Raw genomic sequence first — 20,640 nt, 5'->3', positions numbered from 1 at the left:
AAAAAAAAAAAGGCAAATCAAAACAACTCAAACAGGCACAGTGTTACCCTCTGCTCCACAACTGTTTGTTGCACTACCGTCATCGCTCAAATGGATTTACTCAAGGTACCACATAAGAAAGCTCTAAGCTGGCTGCAGGAATAGGTGAATCACATACTCTGCTGTTGTTCCTCAGGTAGGAAGCAGCTTTCATTAGCAAAGTCTGAAGTGTCCAGCTCTCCTTGTGCTCATAATTCTTCTATGGACAGTTGTTCTTCCCATGGTCTGATTCACTCTCCATTGTCCTGCAATCTTCCCAGCTGGAATGGGGCAGCTGACCAGAGCTGGGGACAAGAGTACCTGTCATTCAGTGGCACTACTTAGCACCTAATTGGAGTACAGTCACCAGGAGTGAAAGGAAAGAGGGGCTCATGTTTGGTTAAGCTGGCTGAACCCAAGTAGAACTAACAATATTTGAAACCCTAGGGGTAAAGATGAACATCAAAGGACAAAGAACCAAACAGGCCTATAAAGAAATGAAAATGGAGACCCCAGAGTGAAAGAAGTTCTTCCACACCCATGACCAGGGCAGTAACTAGAAAAATAGCCAAACACCTTGTCCACCCTGCAGGGATTTGTTCAGCATCCTACTAGGTTTTGGTATTCATAGCTCTATCTTCCCGGAATGAAACAAAGTTTTAACTTCTGATTTCTGAATCCTGTCATTCTGGGCAAGGATACTTCTGTCAGGGAGGTCTGTGTCTGACCAGGACCATCTCTCTCAGGTTCTCATCAGCCTTTCTAAAACTAAAGAGCCAGACAAACTTTAGGAGCAAAACCACAGGCTATCTTGGGCAATGTTGCCATGATGGTTTTCATTTGGAGGCAAGAAAGAATTTGGGTATTTTTTTTAGATAATTACTCCTTCCCCCAGTCCACAGTTGTTTTCCTTGTTTACACTCCCCCCCCCGCCTGCCCCCAATTAAGGCTTTATATTTCAAAGAAAACCCAGCATCTTTAGTCACCCTTAGAAACAAAATGTTTTGTGAACTACTGCACAGTCCCATGGAACAATAAGTATTCTCTCTGGCATGCAAATCAGTGCTCAGTGAGCAGAACAAACTTACACTTGCAATGCAAACTGGTTTAATGCCATAGAAATCGTAAAGCCACCATCCTCATGAGAAATTGAGTGTTCTTCTGCACACTAGAATGTTTAGGCAAGAATTAACATTAGCATTTGCATGCAAAAGGAAAATTTTAATTTAGAACAAGGTCTCCTACTGCATGAGAGAATCATACAGCAGAGCGACGAGAACAGAACCTAGTTAGTGTGGCTTTCTACATGTAATTCAGGTAGCATATTAACAGCAGCTACTTGTATGCTCGTCTGAGCATGCTGAACAGCCCCTCTCCATGGTAGAGCTTCTGACTCTTAAAGCCACAAGGTGGAGCCAACAGTTCTCAGGAAGAAGTGCCTGTACCATCCCAGGAACCATCCGCGCATTCAGCACACTGACCCACGCCAGGTAATTGGTCGGGTTGGAGCAGAACACAGGCAAGCATGAAGGCTGAAGCCAAGCTCTATCTGTGCAATCATTCTCCAGTTTCATCCTGCTGCAGTTTCAGGAAGGCCTGTTCCTCACAAGCATCCACAGAATATCCAAAGAAGGTGCCATTCTGGGCTTGGGGTACAGCTATATAATACAGCTGCGCTCAGAACCCTCTCCTGCCTCCCACACAAAACTTCTCATGCTACCCCCCTTTCTCTGCTGCAGAACATTTGAAAAATTGCTTCTCTGGAAAGGTCAGCTATGCAAACCATCACGGCAATCTGAACCACAGGGCAAGCACCAGGCAAGCACCACAAGATTATGTAAATTGCTGTAACCCTTGGCCAGATGTCATCAGCTAGGGGATGTTCTGCTTCCAACTTGTACAGCAGTGACAGCAGAAACTGCACCCAAAGTTTACTGCAAATCCCATTTCTATGCTACTCTGAATTAAGTGGAGTAACAGCAGTGACTGTCCTGAACCATTCTGCCTCAGAAGCATCTCGGCTTCTCTGCTGCAGTTTGTTCAGCACAAACCAACACAAAGAATATAGTCTGGCACACTCAGAGGACTAAGGATCAATGTTTCCACACAGTGTTGCTTATTCTTATTTGAGCCACAACACTGACTAAAGGAGAGAAGCAACTCTGTCATTTACACAGTTGATATAAGCTGTCTGATCCAATTAGGCTGTGGAAAATTAACTATGAATGAATCAAACTACCATACCAGTTCAGTCCTGAAACATATGCAGACCATTTCTGGAAAACTGATGATGGGGTCCTCAGTCATCACATCCTCCTCCCCTCCCTTCCCACAGTTCGCAATATAATCATGTTACATATTTGATACAAAGGTTAGTTCACAGTTGCCTGGTTCAAGAATCTGGGGATTAGACATGCATTTAGAATGCTGTAAAAATCAATAACAAACAAATATTATGCCTGTTTTTCTTTTTATTATCAATAGTAATACAAATCAGTTGTATTAGCATGATAATGAAAAGTGACGAGTTTTATAGACATTAAAAATGTTTGTGCAAGTTAGAGACAAAGCTCTGAAGCCATGTAAGAAAAAGAATTTACATTGTATAGTATAACATACATAGTTTAGAGGCAGTTTTATTAAATCTTGCAATCACCAATCACTTCTTCTACGCTAAACCTCTTTCTTGGTGTTAGAGATAACACCTTCCCCTCCCAAGAGGAACACCTGCCATTCCCATGAAGTGTGGAGATTATGGTGAAAATCATAGCTTTTTTGTTCCTCTTCCCTCCTTCTCCCAACTATAAAGTCAACAGGAGGTGAACATTGCAACATATGCTTATAGCAATTAAAGAAAGCTTCTGTCTACACAAGCTCTGAGTTGAATTGATAAACAGTATCCTCTTTTTGAGCAAGAATTGATAGACCTGTCAGCCCCAAGTACTGGGTTAACACTTTGGAAAGCTTTAAAAAAAGATCTTGGTGAACATTTAGACACATTTCCCCCCCACCTCTTGATGCATTCCAGATTGTAGCTTTGTACCTTAGACCAAGAGTACTCTCAAGCATTATATTAGCCAGACAGAATTCTACTGGAACTTCCGATAGCTATTAATATCTTACTGAGGTTCAATGCCCAGTAAGTGTATGCATACATCTTTCTCTTCATCAAGCCAAGCACTTGCCTAGAAATTGCAGTATATGTGTACTAGTTTGTACAGAACATATATGGCACAAATCATTGAAAGATGCACTTTAATGCTGCATCTGCAGTCTCATCTGGAGAGATGCTCCTCAAAAAACAACAACAACAAAAAAAAAAGAGGCAAGTCTGCCTTTGCACTTTGAAGTTTAACCTGCTTTTTTTTCCTATGACGACTTAGTCCCCATTATAAAGGGGGCTTGTCTCATTGATGTTTGCTCAAACCAGGAGGAAGACTGCAGCACTTGAATACCCACAGGTAAGTCACACATGGAAGATTGCATATAGCAGTAAACAGCTCCCTGACTTTAAGTCGTTACACAATAATAATATTTGGATGCTTAAGTGCAAGTGCATAGTCAAGTCTTGCATGACCTCCAGCTTCAAATATCCAGTTACTTGCCCACAGCCATGCTCCAAAAAGATTTAAGAGCACATTATACTGACAAAGAGAAGTCTCGCTCTTTAATTACCTAAGAGGCAAAGGCTGCTAGAATATTATTAGCTTCAGTACAGCCTTCAGTTGCCTCTGCTACACAGTATGGCTAGCAGGTGGCCACACACACACGGTCCCCCTCTTGCCAAAGTCCTCCTTGTGTGATGTACCTGATCTGCAAGCACTTGTTTAGATTAAAAGCCAAAGCCTCCTTTACTCTGCACACAGGGAGCCCTCAAGTCCAAAGGAAGCATTTTTCTGTGTCATTTTTTATTCACTCAGTCAACTCACCTGATGTTGATGTCCACTGGTGTCCAGTGAAGCACACCTGGAATTCATTCAGTGACCCTCATATTGTCCCTATTTAGAAGGGCATGAATTCAGGCACTTCCACCACATAAGGTGGAGGCAACAGGATTCTGGTCCAGGGGAGCGGTTTTACTGCTTTCCTGGTACAAGTCAGAATGCTTGTTGCCCACTATTAGGAAGTAGCCAAGATAGCTGCCTTGTTTATCATGTTTACAGCTGTAACTGGGAAGTTAAACTGAAGTTTGTCACAAGCACAGAAGAGGAATACTGAAAAGCTGCTGTAATTAGTTTCCAGGCCTAGCCTTTCTGGAAAAGGTGACAAGCACAGAACACTGAAGAGATGCAGAATCAGTCACTGAAGCAGCAGGCACCTTCTCCCAAGTAAGTCTACCTCAGTAGTAGAGGGTTATCAGTTTACATAAAAACCCCAAACCTGAGTGAGATCAGCACGCAGACTGTAAGAACACCAGTTGAAGACTCACTGTTCTGAGTAGAAATTCATCTGTCCTATCAAATACTGTCAGGTATTTTAAGACTAAAGAGACCAAAGGCCAAGGCATGTAGGTCTTTTGAGCCAATACAGCTGAGCTGCTCATTGTGAGGTTTGCCGAGTTCTTTATTCATATAGCAAGGAAAGTTTATTCAGTTTTGTTAGACACATTTCACAATCCACCTCAGAGGGGCTTGACCAAGATAAGCTTGTAATGTGAACTCAACTGTTGTTTATCTTTTAGGTTAAGGACGTAAGCTTTAGGTCTTAACTAAAACCAAACGTAAATGAGTTGCCTTCCTCTGGAAGGAGACACTTGCTGTATACACAATATGCACTCAAACCCAGACTTTATCCATGGAAATTAAAAAAAAAAAATGTTAGAAGAATTACAGCTTCAAGTGTGCCATTAGGTGTTTAGGCTTTAGACATAGGTGATACAGCTCAAGCAACAAGTTCTGCAAGCCAGCAGGCTCCCAGCCTCTGCTTCAAAACTGTATTAAGTTGGCTTATACCTGGCAATACCAATTACATTGTTCAAAGAGAATTATTTCCAGAATTGGTTAACCATTCTTTCTGCACATACAATATAACATTAAGAAAGAAGGAATTTAACTTCACAAGAAAGAAGATTACAGCACCTTTTATTAAGTACAGTTTCCCCAATCCAGTGAGTTGCCTGACAAGTTGTACTAGTTATGGAAGACAATGAGTTTGCAATAAGTCCCTGTGAAAGCTCAGGCCAGAGGTTCTGATATCTAACACTTTTTTTTTTTTCCAGAGTTCAGAGGTGGAATGCACAAGGCAATCTAGTACATGTTAAAAAATGTTTTTCAAATTACAATACTAAGTACTGAGTAGTATTCACTACTCACCTCAAGAAACATCATTTGTTAATTTAGTGCTGCAGTGTGCATTGAACAACCTCATAGCATATTCATTTCAAGTAACTGTTTTAAGCATCCAGTTAACAAGGTACAGTCACTACTCCTTCAAAATAGGAGATGCCATCATTCATTGAGGGACTCCACAAATAGAAGAGACAGTTACTTTCCACAGCAGTGACAGAAGTGTTTTTTTGGCAACTGCACTTAAACTGCATCAGAAACCTCAGTTCAGTCAGCTGACAAGAGGACCTGCTAAGTACTGACTTTTCCACTTCTAGACTGGTCTTTGTTGATCAATACATGACCACCATCTCATAACTGACAGCAAAACTCAACATGCATCCCCATGTGCTAGGTTGCTGTGCATCAGAAAAAGTACATATAAAATTGTGTAACAGATGTGGCAACTGCTTAATTTCATTTGCTTTTTTGACACCATACAACTCACAAGTCAGCTAATCATTGAGAGGTAGCATCTATGCCTCACCTGTTCCAAGTCATGATTGTGTGATGTGACCCATCCTTACTCAAAAGTTTTCATCTTCAGCATCACAAGAGACAGATACAGATGTTCCCATTTTCCAACATGATCACAAGTGTTCCAATATAAACAAAACCACTGAAATCAACACTTTCATTTTCACTATTCCAGTACCAGGGAGGGAAAGGATGACAGATGTAGAGTGAGTGTAACTGAGTCTAGCCACAATACATGGAAGAAACCCAGAACAGCATTTCAAGGAGATGGTGACAGTATTATTCCTTTTGAAGAAAGGCTTACAGTCATTTCTCACCCCATGCCAATAATTTAAGGATGAGAAGACAGACCAGCAGGAATGCATCTAGCCAGTATTTAAATATCAATTTTTGCATTGACTAAATAGGTCTGAATTGAGTCCATAGGCTTGATTCATGAATGCTGTATTGACTGAACAGAACATGGAAGAAAGTTTCTGTTGAGTTGACTTGTGTCAGTTGCTATTTCTTACATGGAGCATGGGGAAGAAGCCAGCAGATTTCAGTGTAAGAAATATCAGTGACAACTAACAGAACATGGAGACTCAAACCCTTTACCAGATGTCATCTAGCTATTCTGCAATTTGCAACATCAAGGAGGACAGCAATACTGGAAAAAAAATGTTTGAACCTGAACAGCTGTTCTTGTTAAGGCCAGTAGAGGTTCAAGATAAACATATTCAGAGAAACATTAGAGTAATCTAGCAAGTTAATATGAAAGTACTTTGTATAACCAAGCAGAAGGATTGTAGTACTGAAACTGTTTCTAGTTTTGAAAGACACTGGGAAGACAGAGCCCATTTCAGTTTAAGTAGGCATAGGTTTTTGTTGGATACCAGAAATGGTTTCAGAGTTCTGTTTTCACATTTTGAAGGTGAGATATGCAAAGCAAGAGATAAGGGAGTCAATACAGACTTCCTTTCATGAATCCAGCCCTATATCCTTTGTGGTATCTTATCCATGCCACCTGTAGATATTTACAGTTCCCAAGCATCACAGTAAGCAACATCTTTCTTTAAAGCTTTTCTTGTTCTTGCCACTTTTCTTGCCATTCTTGTCTTTGTTTTCTGACATTTTCTTTGCTCTGATTTCTCTCATTAAATCAAAAAATACCTAGGAGGGGGAAATAAAGAAAGATTAAACAAGATCTGCCACCAGAAAACAGATAAAAACTACCATATTCAGCAGCAAATAAAGATGTAGCATCACACTTTGCCTAATACGACAGAAATGAGTCTAGACATAGATCCCAGTGACAAACTGAACATCAGGATTATGTAGCATGTCAAGCAGCAGCAAAAAGTAGCACAATCTTACCAGGCTATCAAATCATTCAACAGTCCTGTTTTAAGAGCTATTTACTGAATATCAGTCTTGCACAGAAGTAGCATTCAGAGTTTGCAGTAACATTTGTCTGTACCTAGCACACATTTCCAGGCAAATCATTCATTAACTATGCAAAGCATTTAGTCTAGTCCTTTCCATGTAGTTACAAGCACACTCTGCTTAGCAGTATTTTGTCTGTTTTCTAATTTAAAAAGATGCAACATTCAAGTGACAGTGTCAGGCACAAAAAATTTCTCAGATTATGTTATACAAAAGATTCAGAAAGTCACTACTGCAATGTTTTCTCCAAAATTCTAGCCGATTCCACTCCTGTATGCCTGATGTCTAAGAACATACTACTTAATATGCAACAGCTGTTTTACTGTAAAGAATCATTGGGAATTTTTTTTACAATTACAGAACAAGACCTTATTGTCACTCTACAGTTAGGGTTTGGTTTTGTTGGGGGGGGCGTGGTGTTTAAATGGGGAGCTACAAGTCTGATACTTGGAAACAAGACCATGCTACTGATCAGAAATAGGATGGTTTGACTCAAAACTTTAATTTGTTTTTTTAATTCTGCTACAGATCAATGCATCATCATCAATGGCCAATAACTTGTTTTAATATACACAAAACAGTACTTACATAGAGAATAACCAGTATGTCACACAAGCTAGCTAGAGAAGACTTATGACAGCAAGTCTACAACATTGTGCTAAGTACACTCCAGATACACAGCTATGTTGCTGTTAATCCCAACTGATCAGAAAGCCAGTCTAAGTATAAAATAGGTGAGGCATTTGCTAGTCACATAAGACAGCAAGTCTAGGTATTTGCATTTTACTACATCACCCAGTTTATGTATCTGACAGTGACCTTCTAGTAACATTCTGCAAGTCAGAATGTTTTTTTATCAAGTTTAAATTATGCCATGTCCCTTATAAACCATGTTTCATATACACTGTTTTAACCAATAAGAGAAATAGAGTTCTTACTATGTAACATGCATCAACAGCATTTCCATTAGTAAACTAATATAGACTAGAACAGGAAGCTGTTGAGAAGACCTTAAAGAGTACAGCTAGCTGCAAATCTTCTTTGTCCAAAAAGAAAACTGCTTACAGTTTGTAATCTCTGATCAAATGCAGATTACCAAACCACACCTCTGGAGTCCTTGGGGGACACAACAGTCATTTCAGATCATCTCCTCCAGATTGGTAAAGTAAAAAGGCACCCTATTTAATAATCACCCCCTACACACAGAATGAAGGGGAGGCTTTAAACTCATTTTTCCTTACTACTGGGCAAACACTCCACAATCACAACTCATCTCTCTTCTGGAATAACCCACCACCACTGTTTATGCAAGAAGCCAGCAGCAAAAACATGCTGAGAATGACTGTCCTAGTCCAGCATGACAAGTGAAAACAGGACAGGGACACAGCAAGAGGAGTTCTTTATTCAAAGTAGTATCAGCAGAAAACAAGAATGAAATCTTGAACATTAGCCACACCATATGTAGCTTTGTAGGGAAGGAGGAGCAATTCATAAGTGTCTACACCTTGCTATTTATTGCTATTATAATAATAGGACACAACCTATAAACAACACCCATACTTCAGGGAATCCTTAAACACATTTACCCAATGTACTATCAGAAAACTATCGGTTCAGGTACAAACAGTTAAAACAAGACAACAGCATTAACTTGTACCAGGTCTCTGGCTCCTCTAAGCCAGGTATTTGCTTAAGTGTACACATTCCAGCACATTTTTTATAATCTAGACTTTTAGAAGCCCAACTGTGGATTTGCTTTTGTACCAGCAAGAGTCAAGAATTAATCACTCAGCTACTAAACAAGCAGTAACAGTCTAACTGAGCAGGTGTCATTTGTCTTACCTTATCTACATTTGCTCTAGTTTTGGCAGAGGTTTCTACATACTGCACACCCCACTCCTCTGCCTTACTTCTAGCCTCTTCTACAGGCACTTGTCTGCGCTCTTCCAAGTCAGATTTGTTTCCCACTACCAGTAAAGGGATTTTATCCTCTTCAGCCTTCACACGCAGGATCTGTTCCCTAATGCATCAGGCATTCAAAACAAAAATATCTCCATTAGTAGTAGCAACAAAAACTTCACCCTTATCAGGAGTGGATCAAGTGATCTGCACATTACTAGTATTTACAACAGTACTAACAGTGCATTTCCCAACAGTTGAAGACATACTTTAAAATTACTTTAAATTTACCATACTAATGTTATGGGCTTAACACTAATAAAAGCCTCACATGTCCAAGAAGGTAGTTTTACTGTTTAGTTAGTAAGTTTACTAACCAGGCTCCAAAAGAAGAACTGTGTGGCAGAAGAGCAACTCAACAGGAATTCACATCTGAATGAGGAAAAGAGTTAAGTGCCAAATTTGTCAAGTTTCACCTTAGTATTCAGTCACCATCTTCAATTTCCAGTCTACATCCCACCTCAATACAGGTCTGGGCAACATCAAGGCTTTGTCAAGGTAGTAGGTTGGGAACAGCGTAAGTAGCTGGCAGAAATCATTCTTAATGGCTACCTAAACTTTACACAAAGGAGACAGTTACTAAATAGTGCTGAACTAAAATACTAGCAACCTTCCTCCTTCAGAGACTCCAAGAAAATATTTGAACCATCAGCATTAACCTAGCTATCTCTTTGTCGTTCTAAAAGGGCCTAACAGCATCCAGGAAGAGAGACAACGATGCTGCATGTCAATCAAAGTCTGTGCTATTATTGGAGTAAAACACAGGTTGAAACCAGATTGACACATGTTGCTGTCCATTTAGGACACTGGAAGAACTGTACCAGTCCACAGTTATTTTCAGATGGCTTCATTTTGTTATGAACAAGAACCATACTATGCATAAGCATGGTGCTACACCCCCTCATTCCACTGACTTACCACACTACTTCAGATGCCTGCACTTTCCATCCACAAAATAACTGAATGTATGTAGAGTACATGAGAATCTAAAATAGCGTTAACACTGAAGCAGACAATCTGCTGTTGCGTTCAACTGTACCTTCACACATTTTCAGATTAGAGAAGCACCAAAAGCAAACACTGAATGTATAGCATCAGCAGGCAAGCTAGGGTTTAAAGGCAAGCCCATGGTTCATTCATTATTCAACTTCTTTGTATTTTAAGAATTCTGGAAGTTAGAGGATCAATACCAATCTGCAGTTTACCCTGCAATGTTGGTGACTCATAGTACCCAATCCCCACTCCTTCCTGAGGAAGGCTTTTCCAAATAGCTGGTTCTTGAATGTCAGCCTAATTAAATATTCCATTTAACTAATTTCACTATTTGTTTAGTTCTGAACCACTGAAAAGTAGAGTTTCTCTGTCTCAAAGCTTTTAGGTCCTTCTTACTCATCTTTAGGGCTAGCATTGCTTTTTCATTGTTTTGTTGTGCTGGAATCTTGAACCAACACACAGTTAACCTAGTTACACAAGTCTGACAGAAAACACAAACTGCCAAGATAAACACTCCTACTCCTTTTCATCCAAAGCCTTAAGCCTTGGGTTTAACCTTATATTTCACTTAAGCATGCAAGCCAAAACCCTGGCTGGGTACTTCCAAGTGTCTCATTTTCTTCCCATTTTTTGGATGGTATCTGACTTTATCTTCTACTAGGAGCAGTCCAAGTACTCAGTTTTTCAGTCCTACAACAGTTCAACTGTTTAGCTCCTTTCAGTGTTCCAGTTAGTGCAAACTGAGCCGAACCACTCTGCTTGTGTGCCCCATGACTGTCAACTTTCTGAAGTCTAGCCAAGTCACAGAAGTATTGAGAGATAAAAGATCAATATTTTTATACCTCTTAAAAGATTATGCAGTCTCCTACTACTGTTGGAACAGGGTAATACATTAAGAAGCCAGACCAAAGTCCTAGAGTGCAAGGGGAGCTTGCTATAGTTTTAAGAAAACCCTAGGAATAGGTGTCTACCTTACCACCAGCACTTGCATTACAAATTAGTATCTTTTAACCCTGTACCACTGAGGCAAAGTGGGGATAAGCCAGACTGATAAAGAGCTTTTATTCTGGCAAACATAAGGAACTTCTAATACTTTTCTTATGTTTTGGGAAGTTTTACCTCAAGTTGTACAGCTGTCCTAGGGAATCTCTGGATTACCTTCTACATTGATGCAACAGCTATTATCAAATAAGAGTTAGAACACTTGCCCTGAAGAACCTGTCTACATGAGTTCTGAGACCAGAAAAATGGTTTAAACTCATTGTTTTTCTTTTACAAGCAGTTTCTGTGCTCAGTCTGGTGCTGATTTTTACATTAGAACTGCTAATCTCAAGAACAAAAATGGAAGCATTTACTACTGCTGTGTGTCTTTCTAGGAATACATCTGCCTACAATAGTACTGCTTGGCTGCCAACCCTTGTTTGGCACCAATCCATACCTGAGAGTGGAGGCTAATCCTTCCTTTCCTTAGAGCACCTGCTTCTAGCAGTAAGCAATACAGTGTCTGAAACCTGGCCAAAAGGCAGACTTAATTCCAGAAGTACTGCTCTAAGATAATTAAACTTCACATCCACAAAGACTGAAAATTGGCTTGAATACACATGTTTTTGGAGTCCAAGAATCTGTTACTTGCCTGAAGTTGCTGCTGGCATAATGTACTCATAAGTTGCAGGCATGAAGACAACTAGAGCCAGAGGCTGGATACTGTGATTTAAGTTATCAGTTACCGAGGGCAAAATGGTTGGGTTGCCACTTTTATTGACCAAGTGGTAACAGACAAAGGATAAAGAGATGTAACTTTCCAGGAGTTGTCAGAGCAACATAGGAACCAGATATTTCCCCCTGCCTGGGAGAGAAACTACTTACCGAAACTCTGCTGTTGCTGTGAAGGATTCATGCTCTGTTATTGAGAAGACTAGAAGAAACCCTTCCCCACTGCGGAAATAGTTATCTCTGATAGCTGCATAATCCTCCTGTCCTGCTGTGTCCAGAATGTCTATCTGAACTTCTTCACCATCCAGAACTACTTTCTTTCTGTAGCTGTCAGCCTTGGTAGGTTCATAGTCTTCTACAAACTAAAGTTGATAAGAAAGTGATTAATGTTTAGAATTACTGTCAAATGGCCTCAGTAGTTGTCCATATCATTCTTTCATTTTAGTGGCATTTAAATTCCTCAAAATCTTCTCATAATTGTCAGTTAAGATCCACCTCTCTTTTTAGTTTTACTTTAAAAACCAAATTATTTAAGCACTTAATACATCAAAGAGCCAGTCTGCCTAGTCAAGAGAAACTGTCTTGCTACATGAAACGCTGTTCAGAAATTTCAGCACAACTTAAGGGTCAAAGATACAGTATAAGCAACCAGCAAGCTGATGGCATTATCTAGATCTCCCAGTTCTAGAAAAAGCTTTTGAGTACTTCGGGTAGGGTACATTTATCTGAAGCTTCAACAGGTGTAGGTGACAGCATCTACCTGTTAAACATGAAAACTGGCTCCATAATTACACAGGCACATACTTTAGTCTATTCAATATTGATCAGACCCACAACACCACTGCCAGTTCAACTTTTAGTTGTGTGCTGACAGTACAAGTCCAACATAAGCTCCTCACCTTTCCACTCCTTTCTCTCAACCCTGAAGTGCAACAAAAGGCTGTTCCATGAGCCTGATTAAGCTGGGTAGCCTTAATGAATAACTAGTCACCTGTTCAGATATTCACATCACTACAGTATGTGTGGACAGACTATAGGTAAATACTAACTTCTGAATTACAGGATCATGTATTCCTTCACATACTAGTCCAGACTGTCTGACCTAGCTTACTGTATACCAGTATGGAAGAATTCATGCTGTGAAAATGCCTAAGCATCTGGCTCAGTGAGCTACAATGGTTATTCGTGACTTCAAACTTAAATGCCCTAAAAGAAACTGCAGCAAAATTAAAGTTCAATGGCAACAGTAACAGTCTCCGTACATTCAGACAAGCACGCATCATGCATGTTTTTTTGAAGACTGTTCTTTCACTAATAAGCATCAACTTTGTCACCTGTAGCCAAAGATGTTCTCAGAGGGCACCTGTCCCAGATTCCTACATTATTCTCCTGCCAGTCAGGTCATCAGGTCGTCTACTACTTACAACTAGTTCCACGTTCCATTAAAGTTTACTAAGATGTATCCCCAAAGCTACTTACCTCATCATACATAAACTGAAGAGTGAGTGCAGATTTGCCCACGCCTCCACTGCCAACCATAATTACTTTATGGAGGGCCAAGGAACTCTGGTTCTTGCTCTTGCTGGCAGCCATTGTCCTGCTTGCCACAGATTAAGTGCCAGGCAACCAATTAGATCTGCAAACAGAAAAAAGAGTCACCATCCATGACACCGGTGACATCATGGTAGCATGCAGGTAAAACATCTCACTAGTGCTGAAAGATCAAATTAAAACCCTACCCAGCAAGCCTGAAGAATGGGCCACTTCAATGCACTGGCAAGCAAACTATAATACATTACTGATGTCTAAAGTATGAGTAAGAACATGGTATTAAAACAAATACCTTCTATTTGTGACAACAGTACCATTAACAGAAGTGCCAAAGGTTTCTTAAAGCAGCTACTAGCTGAACAAGCTGTTCTTATTCATAAACCCATCCTACATGACTTCTATCTAGAGCAGTTTCCAAAGAAAAAAACCCTACACTTTCTCAAACATGAAATTAAGTGTTGCTCATTGTTCTTTTTATAAGGCTTTACACCTTTCTCAAATATTTATTTAATGTTGATGAAGCTTACTTTCCATCCAGAATCAGAGCTATACTTTAGAACTACTTGTAGGTAGAAAATTACTTTTGATCTCCTCTCTACATAGGCTAGGAAAAGTGAAATACACAGTAAATTCTGGCAGGAACAAGTTGCAAGAGCTTCCAGCAGAAAGTCTTATGACACTGCATTAGCATTTATCTTATACTCTTCCTGCCTTTTGATGCTGCAAATCTAGTTTGCTTTTGGAAAAAAAAAATAATCCTGGTTTACTGGCAAGAAATTCTCAGTTCATAGTCTTCTGCTGTGGTGAAGCCATAAAAGATTAAGCTTCAATAAAGAAGTACTAGCTAACAAGCTTTTGTTTGTGTGTTATGCAAACCGAGCAATTAAGTGCTGGACACCTCTTTAAAAATACTGCAGCTTTTTTTTTTTTTTAAGAGTAGCTGGACACAGTATTTGTGACAAACACAAGCATCAGCTGCCACGCCCTGATTAGCACAGAGCAGCAGCTTTAAGAACAGCACATTGGGGACAAAACCAGAAGTGACTGATACAAAAGGATGTGTCACCATAAGGGAGTTGCAAGGACAGCAACACTTGTGCCCTCACAACACAACTAAGGACTGGACCCCAGCTGTTCATACCCTAGCAGAGTTCTGTAAGGAGAACAGCAGACCATTCAGGAGACACCATTATGGAAAGTGGCTATACCAGCCTTTTTTTTTTTGATGTCAGTGCCCATTATTCTAGAAGCACAGAAGCAACAAGCCTACCAGAGTCTCAAATCCGCCTGGACATGATCATTCCAGAAAGACACTGGAACTGACATGCTGCACTATGGTCTTCTGGATGGAAATACAAAACCTACAGTAGAAGTTAAGAGTACTATGCTGGAAAAGACTTCAGGATAACCAACTGCCCTAAGCAAAATTAACTAGGGATTAAGGGATTGTCAACCTACAAACACACCATAGGATTGTTTAGCCCAGAAAGGACCTTTGGATAACCTCTCCCTTATAAAGCAGTTTGCTCCAAGCAATCCAGTTTGTGCCCTGCATTTTGAGGCTGTCAGTTCCATGACCAATCTGGGCAACCTGCCCTGTGGTACGCTGATGGTGAAGATTTTTCCCCCTTGCCATGACTTGATGTTCTGAAAAGCAACAAATCAAACTAAGTTCTCATTGACTACCACATACAAGAACAAACATGCCAACAATCAAGAAGTGCCCTCAGGACAGCATTTTCAAACATCTGAGCAGTAGTACTTTTCCGTGCTGAGTATTTTACTCACAGATTTGCTACACACATTTAGTACAGTAATGCAAATTAATTATGTTGAAGTGTTCATTCTGGGATAAACCTAAGTGAAGACAAATATTTCCCTCTACTGATCTTCTATATTATGCTATACATCAGCTCCCTCAGCCAGGACACTCCTTAGCACAGAAATGGTATGTGACAACTCCTAACTCTCAGAGATTCTCCCTGTACAGCACACACATATTTCAACCATTACCCCAGAGATTCCAAACCAGAAGAGGATTGCAAGCTTGATTTTTAGTTCTTAGTCACTAGAGGGGGGAGGGGGGGGATGGAAACAGAGCTCCCTGCCAGGGGAGCATGGGAAAACTGGAAGAAAACACCACAATAGATAGCATCTGAACTCCAGAAGCTGCTGCTGAAAGTCTTTCTCTGCTTATGGTCCACATGTTCTACAGATGATAAACTAGAATTCAGCTTGCTTTGACATGGACACCTAAGGTTTAAGAGCCACAGATGGACTACACAGTGAGATAGGTTGAGAACTTTTAAGTGCTCCAGTAATAACACAGCTTGCTCTTAAGTTGCAGAGAAGTTTATTTTGTTCTAGTTCAAGAGTAGTCTGGCTTTTACAGTAGTAGATAAGCTTTCTGGAAGACAAGTGATCCTTAGCAACTTTTCAGTGTAATTGTGACTGGTTTTATATGGTTGTTGTAACTGCTGTGTTATCTAACACAAAGCTGATTTCAAGTTAGACATTTTTCTGGCAACACAAACTTAGTGCTGCTGCCAGTAGGCAGTTGCCCTAAGTCCACTGCACTATGCAACTGCAATTAAAAAAAATTTACTAATAGTCAAGATAACTCTTCTTTCTGTCAATATAGGTGCCATATCTTTACCTAGTCATATTAAAGGAATAGCTGCCTTTTAGGTAAAATACCGACCAACTTGATTCAGTACAAGCTCATCACAGAGGTAAGTGCAGAGAATATTTAAATCCTTCCTTCTCCATCACACCTCAACACCAGCCAGTAGAAACTGCAAGGTCAGCCTTACAGCACTACCTGATTTATAATCCAAGTATAATATAATCCATCCAATAGCAAACAAATTTACAGTCTGATTGCATCTAAAGCTTGCCCAGCTCTTAATGGCCTATGTACTTGACCTTCCCTGCAGAGCTGTTACAAGCACCACTTGAATCTTTTACATATCAACACCACATGAACCCTCTGAATGCAGGAGTCTGCTCACAACACAATCCCTGCATTGTGTGCCCTCAGTGAAATCTCAGAAGCTTCAGACAAGGCATCTCTTCTTTAGTGGCAACAGAAGGAGCATGGCCCCCTGCAGCCCTAGAATAGCCAGGCAGTACAGAACAGTCAAGGCTGAAACAGTGTGGCACAGGATTTACAAGGGCAGTATCAGTGCAGAAGTACCAGTGTTTACAAACAGGCTAGTAGCACTGGTTCAGAAATGGGCATAGTGAAATTTTCCTAGAAATACTCTAATAAAGTAACATGAAGTCATTGGAGCCAACTGTTTGTTTACTTGCATTTCCACCTCTGAATCCCAAGAAAGAGTTTACAGACCATGGTTCAAAGCTCACATCTAACAGTTCCTTGAGGTTAAAAAAACCCTCAGCTAACACAAGTGGAAGCTATCTCCTCAGTCATCTCTGAGTAGGCAAGGATGAATTTTCATCCCATTCTGTAGATTAAACACCCTTGAGGCAGTCAAGACACTGACATCAATTCATCTGTTCATTACAGAAAAGAAAGTCTTGGGAAATCCAACAACCTCTCAAAAAAAGCGGTGGTGTCTGGAATAACCTGTGATGAATGCAGCTGCTTTTAAAATATTGTTCAATTCCCTTCAGTTTAAGTGAATGTAAATTTAAGGCCAGAAGTCTCAATACATCCTGCTGAAGAGCCCACTACGAATAAGTGTCCAGACAAGTCACCTAAATCTGTGATAAATATTTCCTCTTCTCCCATATTGCTCTTTACTTGCTGGAAAGTAAACTATACTCAAACAAGATATACCCTCCTCTGACAGGAAGAGAAGAAATCTAGTCAATCTATTTCATTTCAACCTGTTATTTTACCCTCAGGTTTAATGACACCACATTAAGCTTTGTGTGTTAAGTGTCAAACTATAAAAGAGCCTTCTGAAACATTTTGGGCAGGGGGTGTTGGGGGGTGTTCTTCCAGTTACAGTTCACCCTGCTTTGAAATAAAGTGCTAGACAGAGCCTAGGCTGGAGCATAAACTTTCTGGTAGTCTTTCATCTTTAAGAATTTCAAAGCAATTACCTGCTTCATCTACTTTAAAAGATAAAGATTAATCCATTGACTTGATAACTCTGGATTTGTTTTATAAGTTACACAAAGCCATATGCACAATAGGAGCTTTGCAGTGCTAGTGAAAGATGCTCTTGAGACCAAGAAATGAAGCTTACACCGGCAGACAGGCTGGCCACATAAAGCACAGCAAGATCTACAAATCAAACCATAGTAGCTACTAAAAAGCTGTTTTGATTTAGACTTCTGAAGATCTGTACTTAGCTGTGTCACCCTCAATAAATCTAACCCTAAAATAACCAACTACTTCAGCCTTCCCTTGTTTTACCCATTTAGATTATAACCCCTCCAGGTTAACTAAGGCCTCCTGCTGTAGAGACCTGCACAGTGTTGACAGACAGGCCAAGAGTGACACAAAACTGAGCACTTATGGCATTTGTTTATGAACAGCTTCATAAACGCTGAACATAAGCATCAGTTTGCTGTTTCTCCATCCTCTCCTCAGCCTAAACAGTTAAACTGCTCAGAACATTGTTGACAAACAGGATTGCCTTACCTAATGCCAAGATTCAGTGACTATTGCTGAATAAGTACATTTATTTCAAACCAGATTGCACTTTTACATCCCTTTTTACTTCACCTGCATTAAGACCACAGTTGTACAGTCACTCAAAGGAAGGAAAAAGCACTTGTCACTTCACAAGACACCCATTTTGCTATAGCCCACGCAAATACATAGAAGAAAAACATGAGAAACTTCACTAAGTCCACCTGTTTTCCAGTAAATATTCCACTATAATAAAAAATTCCAGACCCCTCCAAAGGCTTTAATTGGAACTGCTTCCAGTTCTTCCAATTCAGTTTGATATTTAAAACTGAAATAAAGCTCTGCACTCAAAATTGCTGAGATCAGCCCTTGTTCTCTCACTGTGCAGCTGATATCTTTGGACATTTCTTTTCATTGCTATCCTGCCACTGAAAGCAGCCATTCTTTGGATTTTAAAACAGGATTCTAGAAACCCTTAGCCCAATAGCTTGACAGAGGAGCTTTGTTAAACCCTTCAGATACCTACTTTTAAAGGAAAATCTGGGTATTCAACCTATTAAAGACTTAAGCATGATGTCATCAAAAGCAAGCATAGAAAGGACAAGGTTTTACAACAGTATTTTAGTGATCCTCATTTATCAGAATATGAGTTAGAGGCTTTGAGGTGTTTGGTTCTGTGATATGCCCACAAGAATGCAGTCACAGAAATTCCCTGGATCACAAAACTAATTAACAATCTCACTGAGCTATGAACTGTAAGAGCTCCTCAGCTGTTCTGAGGTTATCCAGAAAATATTTAAGTACTGAAATTCCATTAGCTTTCAATGGACTGTAAATGCTCCAACTGGCAATTCAGCTACAAAAAAACCCCAGTTCATTTGAGATTAATTGGCATATTTAATGCTACTGAAAACTTTAGGATATGCAGACTAAAAATAAAAATGCTACTCTCCTTTTGCTGTGCTAATATCTTACCTTTTGACATGTCTCCAGTTATTGGTTCTCAAGCTAAACAGCTATTATGTGTTTGGCTGAAGTTCCTCCTTGGGATATTCTTGTACCCTTCCCCATATACTGCTAGGTGTTTCTACCTTCTCAGTTGTAGTTATATATTTTTCTTGGCCATACTTAAGTAGATCAAGGAATTAATTCAGCTCAAGATGCCTTGCAGAGCAGGTTGGGGTGGCAGTTTCACAGACCCCATTTATATCAACCTGCCCTGCTATCACCATCCTCCCTCCCTTGCCCCTGGCTGTTCAAGGCCATCTCCTCCTGCAGGAGAGCCATTCACTGGGGCTGACAGTTGTCACTCACATAAGCAAGGCCACGTGCCTCAGTGACAGGGCTGACCTGAAGGAAGGAAAACAGTTTGTACAACAGAGGCCAAAGAAGGTGGAACTACAGCAGCCAAAAGGTTACTTATATTAGTGCAAAACCAGGGAAGTTCCCTGATCCTGTTCACACTATGCTACTTAGACAAGCATGCTGGTGCAGGCAACACCCTTCTGCTGTGTCCAGGCTGAGCCCTGGAGAGAAACCCAAGCCTGGAAATTGCTCTTTGTAATCAGTCGTTTTCTCTCTCTCTGCAAGATCTATTAGTAGGCCTGCAGTTGCAAAGATAAGGGCACTGGACAGTAAGCTAGAAATGGATTTGGAAAACTTAATACTTTATAACATCAGGAGAAAAGTAAGAATTTAGGGCAAGGAACTACCTTAATCTGATTGTATGAAGGATATATCTTTATAGACTGAATCCTTGTTGGAAGAAGCAGCAGCAACAGCCGTACCCCTAAATGTTACAGAAAAAACACAGAGTATGTCGTTCACTTGATACACTAGAGGCTACAAGCTTACATTACACTAGTTTAAATCAATTAGAATTACTAATCCCACGCAAAACACAACATTTAACAACACTGTCACAGCTACTCTCTAGCAGCAGCTATACATGCACTGCAAGTTACAAGAAGTAAATCCAAGACAACTAAGTTTGCAATGTTCCATCAGTTTAAGGTTAAACCAGAGCCTAAAGCCAGACCATGATTATTCCCCCATCTCCTTCAAGGCTGAGGAAAGGCTAAGTACAGACTGAGGAACAGTTTTAATTCAGGAATTGTACTTCATCCAATTGATCTGATTGGACCATTAGCTTCCAGAAGAAAGACTGCAACCTATACAATGAACTTGTACTGCAGGGAGTGTTCCCAAGACTTGCTCATTTGGAGCATACCATATGCAGTATAAAAGCAGTATTTTTAATTTACTTGCGATCAGGAGTCCTCTGTGCATGCATGCATGAGGAAGCAAGCATTCTACACTGGGACCCAGAAATCACACTAAAATATTCTAATACTATCAATAGCATCAGACTTTGAGCCACTGGATGCCAGGTAGTTAAGAATCCCTACTAGTGATCCTAAATCTTCACACCATATTTTACTTTTCATTATTCCATGCATTTGCAAAGTCATCTTCAGCTCTTCACTTGATAAACAATTTTAATCTAAGTGATCTTTGTATAGTAAATCCACTCTTCTAAAGACTTCCAGTATTTTTCTGACACACATAGTTATG

At 40.1% G+C, this 20,640-nt stretch overlaps 1 protein-coding gene across 1 annotated transcript; it reads right to left on the bottom strand.

Moving 5' to 3' along the window:
* Positions 1-5,231: 5,231 nt before the first annotated feature.
* Positions 5,232-13,542, bottom strand: RALB (RAS like proto-oncogene B). Its single transcript, XM_026852805.1, has 4 exons — positions 13,389-13,542; positions 12,063-12,271; positions 9,087-9,264; positions 5,232-6,971 (listed from the first exon to the last, which is right to left on the bottom strand). Exons 1-4 carry the CDS (start codon positions 13,500-13,502, stop codon positions 6,852-6,854), a joined length of 621 nt encoding a protein of 206 aa, XP_026708606.1. The 5' UTR covers positions 13,503-13,542; the 3' UTR covers positions 5,232-6,851.
* Positions 13,543-20,640: the final 7,098 nt, after the last annotated feature.

This window comes from Athene cunicularia (assembly GCF_003259725.1).
Source record: "Athene cunicularia isolate RWA chromosome 7 unlocalized genomic scaffold, athCun1 chr7_part1, whole genome shotgun sequence".
NCBI lineage: Eukaryota > Metazoa > Chordata > Aves > Strigiformes > Strigidae > Athene > Athene cunicularia.
This window is presented reverse-complemented; position numbering and strand designations above follow the sequence as displayed.

Excerpts from the sequence above, each read along its gene's own strand:
- RALB (XM_026852805.1), bottom strand. The coding sequence starts at position 13,502 with ATGGCTGCCAGCAAGAGCAAGAACCAGAGTTCCTTGGCCCTCCATAAA. Across the intron at positions 9,265-12,062 it reads ACAGCAACAGCAGAGTTTCG|GGAACAGATCCTGCGTGTGA; the intron begins GTAAGTAGTTTC and ends CTGATGCATTAG. Across the intron at positions 6,972-9,086 it reads CTAGAGCAAATGTAGATAAG|GTATTTTTTGATTTAATGAG; the intron begins GTAAGACAAATG and ends TCCCCCTCCTAG.